The sequence below is a fragment of the Balaenoptera borealis genome (assembly GCF_965194805.1).
Source record: "Balaenoptera borealis genome assembly, chromosome: 11".
In the NCBI taxonomy this organism is placed as follows: Eukaryota; Metazoa; Chordata; class Mammalia; order Artiodactyla; family Balaenopteridae; genus Balaenoptera; species Balaenoptera borealis.
In genome coordinates, this window is record NC_138868.1 from 86891491 (window position 1) to 86900464 (window position 8974).

An 8974-nucleotide genomic window follows, 5' to 3' on the forward strand; every position below is an offset into this window, starting at 1 on the left:
GACAATGTTGCTGAACAAGCGTTTGTATCTTCCCTTTTCTTCCCCCAGGCTCAGATTTGGAAAGAGAGAGTTTAACAGAAAAGGTAAGGTAATCTCCACCTGAACAAAATGTGTGGTCAAATGTGACCATTTGACAGACACTGTGTAGTTCCTAAAAACAAATTTAAGTGGAATTGGCTCTCTTTTCCCTGAAGTTGAGGATAACGTGGATGTTTTTGTCTAACGTGCTGGACTAATAGGCTATTATTGGTTAGCTTTTGGTAACTCATCGAGTTTCCCAGTCTGGGTTCCGTACCATCGAGTCTGGATTATAATTTGTCCTGGTCACACTGTTTTTCAAAATCAGGTTTGTTCTAGTATGCTATTAGGTGTCTGTTTCACCTTTAATCTTTCCATTTTTCACCACTCTGGAGATGGTGTGATATGATCTTAACGAAAACAGCAGGAACATGTCTTGTGAATATTTAGTTTCCTTTTTGGCCGACTCAGCATTGCCTGCCATTCAGTCATTGTTATGTGACCAGGCAGTGTAACTATTTGTGTATTAGTCCATTGGTTCATGGCTTGGGAATGTGGAGACTTCTAAACCTATATCCTTCCCTTAGGAATGTGTGAAGGAGAAATGGAATCTCTTGCCTGAATTTCTGCAGACAGAAATAAAGAATCAGTTATGTGACTTGGAAACCAAATGACATAAAGAAGAATTATCGGAGGTTAAGTCGTCAGCATCCCGGCGGCTAGAAAACGTTTCCTCCCATGTAACTTGTCTGTGACCAGGGAGGCAGGATCATCCCACCTCTCCCTGTTACCTGATAGTTATAAAGGAAGCGCATGTGTTTCCTTATTCTCTCATGGCCACTTGTTTACATTCACTGCTACTTAAATTATCCTTTCCTGCTGTAGGAGGGCTACCTGGCTAAAGTCAAATCCCTTTTAAATACAGATTTGTCCTTGGAGAACGGAGCTCATGCTTTCAGTCGGGAAGTGAATGGATGTCTAGAAAACGGGAGGCAGACAAGTGGTGAGGAGCGCAGAGTGGAAATAGCAGAGAAAAAGAAGTCCCCCAAACCTGTTTCCAAACTTTGCATGCCCAGGAGAAGCAAGTCCGATGGAGAAACAAAATGTAAGAGCACTTGACTCGTTTGAGCACGTTGGAGTCTGGTACCGCCTAAGGGGAGGACAGACTTGGTGCCATAGGGTCTGTCTGTTCCCCCCACACACAACCCCTCCACCGGCAGTACTTGTTTTTTGTGTATCTTTTTTTATTTTTATTTTTTGGGGGGTGGGGGTGGGGGGTGGCTGTGTTGCTCGGCTTGTACGATCTTAGCTCTCCAACCAGGGATCGAACCCGGGCCCTCGGCAGTGAGAGTGCCGAGTCTTAACCACTGGACCGCCGTGGAATTCCCTCTTGTGTATACTTCTAACTAGCTTAGATATATACTTTAAATTTTTGTCTTCGACCAAGTTATAGAGCATTAGATCCCCAAATGTGGTTGAATTGATGAGGTATAAGAAAACAGGAGCTGCTGATATTTATGACTTGTAAGTGACATGCCTGTTGAAGCTAAACATTTCTTCTTAGACCCCTTCCCCGCTTGTAGTCAGAGTAACTCCTCTGGAATTTTTAAAAATAAGAGCCTGGGACTCGAGGAGCTCAGGTCAGGTGCTTGGCCACTTCATCGTTTGACGAAATAAGCAGAGGCTCTGTTTCCTTGTCCGTCTCAGGGTTGGGCCCTTCATACAAGAGCTTGTGTTAAAATGGCCTAGCAAACTGGCAGGTGCTAATTTGATGACTTTATGAAGACGGTGGTTGCTTAGAATAAGAAGAGAAGGATACTTAATCCTCAGAACCTGGTCTGTGCACCAGCTTGCTAATGCTGAAGAACTGTACCTTGGCTGTGAACTCTTTATTCATAGTGGCTTTTTTGTTTCTTTTCTGTAAGCAGCTGAAGTCTCATGGAGCCCCAGGATTACAAGGCAAACTACCAGGCAGACCACCATCACATCTCATTTCACAAGGGGGTCAGTATATAATGAATGGACAGCCCCGATTTTAGGGGCCAACTGTTTTTGGTAAAACACATATAGAATTAGTAGGATGTAACTTAGTAATTCTGACTTCCACATTGCTTAGGTTTTCCTTTTGATATTCTGTTTTTAGACATTCATGGAACAGCATTTCTGAAGACCTCATCCATTTTTACTCTTAGCATGGGAAACTGCAAATGTACATACACAAAATACCAAGGATAGTAAAATGAACCCCTGTGTACCTATCACCCAGTATCAACAGTTAACAGCTCCTGGCTGTTGTTTCGTCTATACCCCCATATGCTCCAAGTGAAAATTATTCCAAATGGATTACAACTCCATACATACCCATGTCCCCCCAGTTGGATTACTTTGAAACAAGTCGGACATGTCATCTTATCCACAAATACGATATTTCTAGATGACAAGGTCTCCTTCTCTGACAAGTTTTTAATTCATATTTTGCTATAATTGCTAACATCTAGCAAACAGTCTTTTGAAGAAGACAAAACATGCCTTATAAAGTGTAACAGTTCCTTACTAACAAATATATAGCAGTGTTCATACCTCCCCTTGTGTAACAGAGTTTGGTTGATTTGTTCCTTAAGCCTTTCAAGTGATAGATTCCTTATTTTCTTGCCATTTATGTAAAGAAAATAGGTCTTTTGTCTAATAGCTTCTAGGTCTGGCTGACGGCATCGTTTTGGTGGTGAATGTGTTCCCTTGTCTCCAGTTTTCTGTCAACCGGTAGTTAGGTCTAGAGTCCTGATCAGATTCCAGCTTTATTTTGTGCGACTTCATTGACGGTATGGGGCTGTCCATCAGAGGCATGTAATGTCTCTTCGGTGATTCTAGCAGCCGTTGATCAAAGTCTAGATCCATTATTTCTTAGGGTCTGCAAAACGGTGGTATTCTAAACCTGTCATCCAAAGAAACATTAAGCTCGAAGCTTGTTTTAATGTCCTGGCAAAAAGGGCTTCTCCTTGGAGGGAAGAGGGTGTCCATGCCCTGAATCTTTCCAAACAGAGGGTATTCTTGGTAGGGAGGAATATAAGCTGTTTTGTGCCCACTGGAAGTCTAGGGTCTGGCTGAGCTACCAGTTGGCCTTACTGTGTGTGACAGCCCTGCCAAACAGAAACCTGAGGAAGACCCTGAAGAAGCAAAATCAGGTGATTCTGTCGATGAAGAAGAAAAAGAGCAGGTAGGGCTCGCGTTTCAGTTTCTTAACTCTGCCTTCTTTTGGTAGACTTGCTGGTAATTGTGAATTTATATTTGGTCTGTCTATGGACCGTAAGTGACTGAGTGGGTGTTAGAACATATCCCTGGACCCAGGGCAGTACGAAGTGTATTATGGTTAGACCCGAGGACTCAGCAGGCCGGTAACTTTGGTGTGTTCTCTCCTGTCTACCTTCCTACCTCTCCAGCTGTCAAGATTTGACAGTCAAACCAGCAGATGTGATGCGTTTAAAGCATTTCCTTCTGATGTCAGATAAGCTCCTTTCCCACATCTAATCTCTCTATAAAAGCAGAGTTGTCGTGTTATTATGTGTATTGTAATAATGCTGCTTAGACTTTTTAGGTTAGAAAACTGGTGGCTTGCCAAAGGCCTCCAATATAGAAAAGGTCAGTCTCTAGCACTGTCCCATGTGACTTGAGGCGCAAACCTAGATACTACTAGATGGTCACACGCTATCTATTTCATTCCTGCCACAGGATTAACTGTGTAAGTCGGGAAGTCTGTAGGTTTACAGGTGGGTAGTAAATGCCCTGTTACCTGCTAAAGATGAGTATCCGTGGTTTGCTCTAAGGCAGGGTTTCTCAACCAAGGCATTGACTTTTGGGGCCAGATAAACCTTTGCTGTAGGTGTGAGTCCTGTGCATCGTAGAGTGTTTAGCAAGGTCCCGACCTCTACTCACTAGATGCCCGTAACATTCCCTCTCTCTCCTCCCAGTTGTGACAACCAAAATCACCTTCAGACTTTCCCAGATGTCCCCTGGGGGCACAATTGCACTGAGCGAGAAGCACTGGACTCAAGGCTAGCAATATCATTGAGGTAGACTTGACGTCCTGTTGTGAAAGACATACTCATTCTCCTGTTTTTATTTTGGAAATTAGATGCCACTGTTCATGATCCTTATTCAGATGTCTGTAATGAAGTTGAGTCAGACTACCCACTCACAGGTGGGACACTGAGACAGAGGGAAACAGCTTGTCCAAGTCACATGGTCCCATCCCTTGCCTCCTAAGAAAACGTGTCACAAGGGAAAGCAAGCTGGCTCTTGTAATATTGACAAGTGTTTTTTTTAAACAAATGTGCCAGTTTTAGAGTTGTTCTTTGCCCTCTAACTTTTTGGAGGGCTTCCATAGCCTTCAAGCTTCTGAAGAAACGAACTGGGGCACTCTTTCCCAAGCAGGAAGCAGTTTCGCTGGCAGTGTGTGAGAGGCCTTGGGGACTTGGAGGATGAACACTTGTCGCAACAGGGTTTATCCCGATATGCTAGAGTAAGGCTCAGTGCACCACACCGGTGTCATCAGGTAGTGTTTGTTGGTCAAATAAGTAGTACTACAGAGAGAATCTTACTTTAGTCAATTTAAAGTTTTGAGATCTCACTATGTTTTGTAAAACAGGTATTAAATACATGCATTTGGTAAAACAGTACAAAAGGCTGTTTGGTACATAGCAGCCAAAGAAAAACAATGTGGCTATTCCGTGCTGAGCTATGCTGTGAGCGTTATCAAATAGATACTGGATTCTGAGGCCTTTGTTCAGGAACAAAAAAGAATATAAAATATCTGATTACCACAACTAAGGAGCCGGCCTGTGGCAACTAAGACCCGGCATAATTAACTAAGTAACTAACTGACTATTTTTTAAAATCTCATTAATAGGTTTTTAATATGATTTTTTAAATTTTATTTATTTATTTTATTCATTTATTTTATTTATTTTTGGCTGCGTTGGCTCTTCCTTGCTGCGTGCGTGCTTTCTCCAGTTGCGGCGAGCAGGGGCTACTCTTGGTTGCGGTGCGTGGGCTTCTCATTGCTTGCGGTGCGTGGGCTTCTCATTGCGGTGGCTTCTCTTGTTGCGGAGCACGGGCTCTAGGCACGCGGGCACCTGTAGTTGTGGCTCGCGGGCTCTAGATTGCAGGCTCAGTAGTTGTGGCGCACGGGCTTTGTTACTCCGCAGCGTGTGAGAACTTCCCAAACCAGGGCTTGAACCCTTGTCCCCTGAATTGGGAGGCGGATTCTTAACCACTGCGCCACCAGGGAAGCCCGAGCTCTAACCTTTTTAAAAATGTGTTCCTTCCACCTTCATGGAGCAGGCGTAGGGGACGGGGAGGAGTGAGAACCCGATTGGCAGGGGTCCGGTCGCAACCCTGGAAGGGGACGGGGGAGGATCTAAGAGGTGGCACCGGGCCACAGTCGACCCCCAGTGACAGCTAACAGCTGCACTGCTGCCCCTTCCTGCCCCAGGACCTGAGCCCAGGTCCCGGGGCGGCTGGAGAAACACACTGGTTTAGGTGAGATGCTCTTACTTACTGTGTGGAGCTGCTCCGGCTGCTGCCCCGGCGCCCACACCCCTGCAGGGCCCTGTGCCCGTCCTCCCCGCCCCCTGCCCAGGGCTCGGGGAACAGCAGTCTCTGTGGGGCAACCTGCTTCCAAGTCCTTCAGTGACCATGGAGGAGTGGGAACGGGCTGGGCTGCCAGAGAGCCTGGGCATGCAACACCTGAGCTCAGCCCTGGGGGCTCACGTGAGGGCAGGGGCTGGGGGGTGCGGGCGGTGAGCGGAGGGGCCTCCAGCCGGCGTCAGTCTGGGCCCTGGACCCGGGGAAAGGCCTCACCCTCTCAGTCGTGACCTGCCACTCGGGAACCCTGTGGCCCACCAGCCCGAGGCCTGTGGCGCCCGCCACAGACTGCCCGGCGCACGGCTGGGGTGCCAACGCCACACCTGGATTTTGCACGGGGACCATCGGGGGGCTCGGTGCGCGGGAAGAGGAGCAGCCCCTAGGCCCTGACACGCCCCTTCCATGTCCATGGAGAAGTGCCGGATGGAAGGCCGGCTGTGCTCCTTTTCGAGCCCCAGGGAATTCGCAGGAACAGCCCTCCCGGCCACGGGGTGCCTGCCCACCGGCTCTGGGCCTGCGACCAGCCCAGAACACAGAAGGCACAGAAGTGGGTGCAGGGAGCTGAGCCGGGTCTGCAGAAGGGCAGACACCACAGCCTGGTCCACAGCCGACTGGCCCAGGGCGGGTGAGAACGGGCGGGCAGGCTGAGGGAAGGACAGAACGTGGCACAGCCTGCCCGCCTGGGCCCCGGGGAGAAGGTCGGGGCGCTGCCCGCGCCCTCGCTCCGCTGCCTGGCGTCCTTTGTGGGGGCGAAGGGCCGGAGGCAGGGCTCCCGAGGAGCTCAAAGGCCAGGGAAGGACACACGGGACGGTCCAGACCCACCCTAGCGCTCCAGTGGGGCAGCACCCTCTCTGAATTCCTACTGCCACCAAAACACATCCCTAAGGCCTTTGGGAAGAATTGCTAGGACCCAGGAAGGCGGCCCCTTGCTGTGGTCCAGACTTCACCAGCTGCCGATGAACGGAGGGAGCCAGCCGGCCGGCCGTGAGCAGGAGGACAGGACACGGCGACAGGGACAGCCACAGCCGGGCTTCCCGCAGCTGTGCCCACCGCCAGAACCAGCTGCAGCCAATCACAGCCCCCGACATGCCAAACAGTGCCGGGCAGGCGAGAGGCCGGCAGGAACCTGACACCCCCTCACTGGAGAGCCGGCCGGCCGGGGTGGGGGGAGCCATCCCCGTCTGAACTCACCCCACAGCTCAGCCATCTCCCAGTGACCCAGACGCTACACCAGCAGAGAGCAGCCTGCAACGGCCGCAGGGCTGATCCCCGACCAAGGTCAGAACTCCCCCCAGTGTGACGGCCCCCATGCCGCTCCTGTGGTGGAAGGGACCGCAGGCAGAGACCAGGAGTGGAGTCTTTTTATTAATGGCTGCGTTTTCAAAGAACCGTTTTGTTAGCAGGAAAGCTCCCCAGGAAGGGATTGCATTAGTGCAACAAGGGGGAGCCTTGACGCCAGGCTCTCCAGTCACGTCCAGGTGGAGACTTTTGGCCGAGGCCGGCCCGCCAGGGACTCAGGGGCTGGGAGGACACGCTGCCCCTCCCCCGCCCCAGCGGGGCACTAAGGCACCGGGCCCGCCTAGGTGGGCAGAACCCCGTGCCTTCAGCAGGCCGGCGGCTTGCAGCCCTCAACCTGCAGCCCTTTGCTCAGGAGGAAGGCATCCTGCGTGGGGTCACAAACCAGGAAGAGCTTCACCATGCCCTTGGCATCCTTGGAGCCGCCTGGCCTCAGAATGCAGCTTCTGTAGTCCATGGCAACCTGCCGAGAGGGGGCGGGGCTGCAGGAGGGTGGAGCTCCGCCTTCACTGAGGGTGTGGGTGTGGCCACCTCTGCTGTGACTGAACAAAGGACAGGGGAGCAGGAGGTCCAGGGCAGGGCCCTCAGAGCCTGGCAGGCCCAGGCGGGCGGCACAAGCATCTAGGCCCAGGCCAAGGACCTCCGTGTTGGTCTGCGCGGCAGGACGGCCTCTCACCTTGCCACTCAGGACGCCCTCCTGCTTGAAGCGTGTGTGGAACGTGTCCACGGAGTACACCTCGCTGCACAGGTAGCCATAGGACTGGGCATTGTATCTTCCTGCCAGGCGGCCGAAGGTCGCAGGCAGGTGGGTCCCTGGGACACACGCGGAAAGGCTCCTGCCCGGCCCCTTGTCCGCTCCGTGCCCCTTCCCCAGATCGGAGGGCCTCAAACAGCCCTGTCTGAGTCCCCTGCCACTAGAGGGAGTATTGGCCCAACACTTCTAGAAAACGGGGAGCTTGCGGGCAACTCAGTGGAGGGACACAAATCAATCTTTACCGGCTTTCTACTGAAGCTCACGAGGGTTCACCCCTAAGCCTCTTACAAGGTCAGCTGCCGAGGCTCCGAGGGATGAGTCAGGGCTTGCCCTCCAGCACAGGGAGAGTGCGGGTTAAAGCGCTCACGAGGGAGTGAACCGCGTGTCCGCACCGACACGCACGGGCAAACCTCGTCGACGCGTTCCGTCCGGGCTATGAAGCCCTCTCCTGCCTCTTCCAGGCTCTCCAGAAAGCACGTGCAGATACGCCCACCCCACCCTCGGACTCCGCGGGCCACAGCTGGAGGGACCAGCCAAGGAACCGAGGCAGGAAGAGGCCAGAGGTCACCGGGCCTCGGCCAGAGCCTGTCAGTCGGTCCCCTTTCACACACCACCAGACGATCCTCTTGACCTGGGCAATAGCCGCCAACCGACCGCTAAGGTGGGCCCGGCGCGCGCTTGGCTACCTGGCGTGGCTGGGACCCCGAGGATCTCCTGGCAGAGGCGGGCATTCTCCTTCGCCGGGTCCGCGGGCGTCTGCGTGTGCAGGGCCTGGTCCACCTCGGCCAGGACGATCTGGCGCAGGTTGAAGAGGCCTGGGGGGCGGGAGGAAGGAGATGGGGGGATCGCACTGTGTCCAGGCCGCGCTTTCCAGCCAGGCGGTCCAGGCGCCCCCTTCCCTTCCCTCGGCCCGGCCGAACCTGGGTTGGCCTGCCGGGACTTGATGAGCTTGTCCCGCAGCCCCTGGGGGACAGTGCTGCCCGTGCCCCACCGAGACTGGCAGCAGCGCCAAGGCCTCACAGGGTGCGGTGCCCCCGGCCCCAGAGCCTTCCCTCTGGTTCTCATCACCGGCTGTCACCAGACTCGCAGGCAACGTGCCTTTCTTTTCTTTTTTCTTTTTTCCGGCCCTCAGCCACGCAAAGGGGTGAAGCCCTGACACTCGCTGCCACGTGGATGCACCCTGAGAACACGATGCTCAGCGAGAGAAGTCAGACACAGAAGGACACACAGGGTGTGACCCTACTGAGGGGAAACGTCCAGAACAGG

At 52.7% G+C, this 8974-nt stretch overlaps 2 protein-coding genes across 4 annotated transcripts in view; one reads left to right on the forward strand and one right to left on the reverse strand.

Moving 5' to 3' along the window:
- LOC309606438 (uncharacterized protein) overlaps positions 1 to 8974 on the forward strand; it is a 39876-nt gene that overhangs the window by 30220 nt on the left and 682 nt on the right. The window contains exons 4-8 of the mRNA XM_082343543.1: positions 944 to 1123; positions 1944 to 2022; positions 3154 to 3232; positions 8170 to 8369; positions 8841 to 8973. Coding sequence (XP_082199669.1) covers positions 944 to 1123; positions 1944 to 2022; positions 3154 to 3232; positions 8170 to 8369; positions 8841 to 8856 — 554 coding nt within the window. The 3' untranslated portion in view covers positions 8857 to 8973. The remainder of the gene's footprint in view (positions 1 to 943; positions 1124 to 1943; positions 2023 to 3153; positions 3233 to 8169; positions 8370 to 8840; position 8974) is intronic.
- On the reverse strand, positions 7004 to 8834 carry LOC309606439 (thimet oligopeptidase-like). 3 transcript variants are annotated; one of them, XM_082343545.1, is made up of 3 exons: positions 8629 to 8834; positions 8395 to 8523; positions 7004 to 7767 (listed from the first exon to the last, which is right to left on the reverse strand). In XM_082343545.1, exons 1-3 carry the CDS (start codon positions 8771 to 8773, stop codon positions 7262 to 7264), a joined length of 780 nt encoding a protein of 259 aa, XP_082199671.1. In that variant the 5' UTR covers positions 8774 to 8834; the 3' UTR covers positions 7004 to 7261. The 3 variants fall into 3 exon arrangements, with proteins under 3 accessions (XP_082199671.1, XP_082199672.1, XP_082199670.1); XM_082343546.1 differs by having other exon boundaries at positions 7004 to 7417; positions 7631 to 7767; positions 8395 to 8834; XM_082343544.1 differs by having other exon boundaries at positions 8395 to 8834.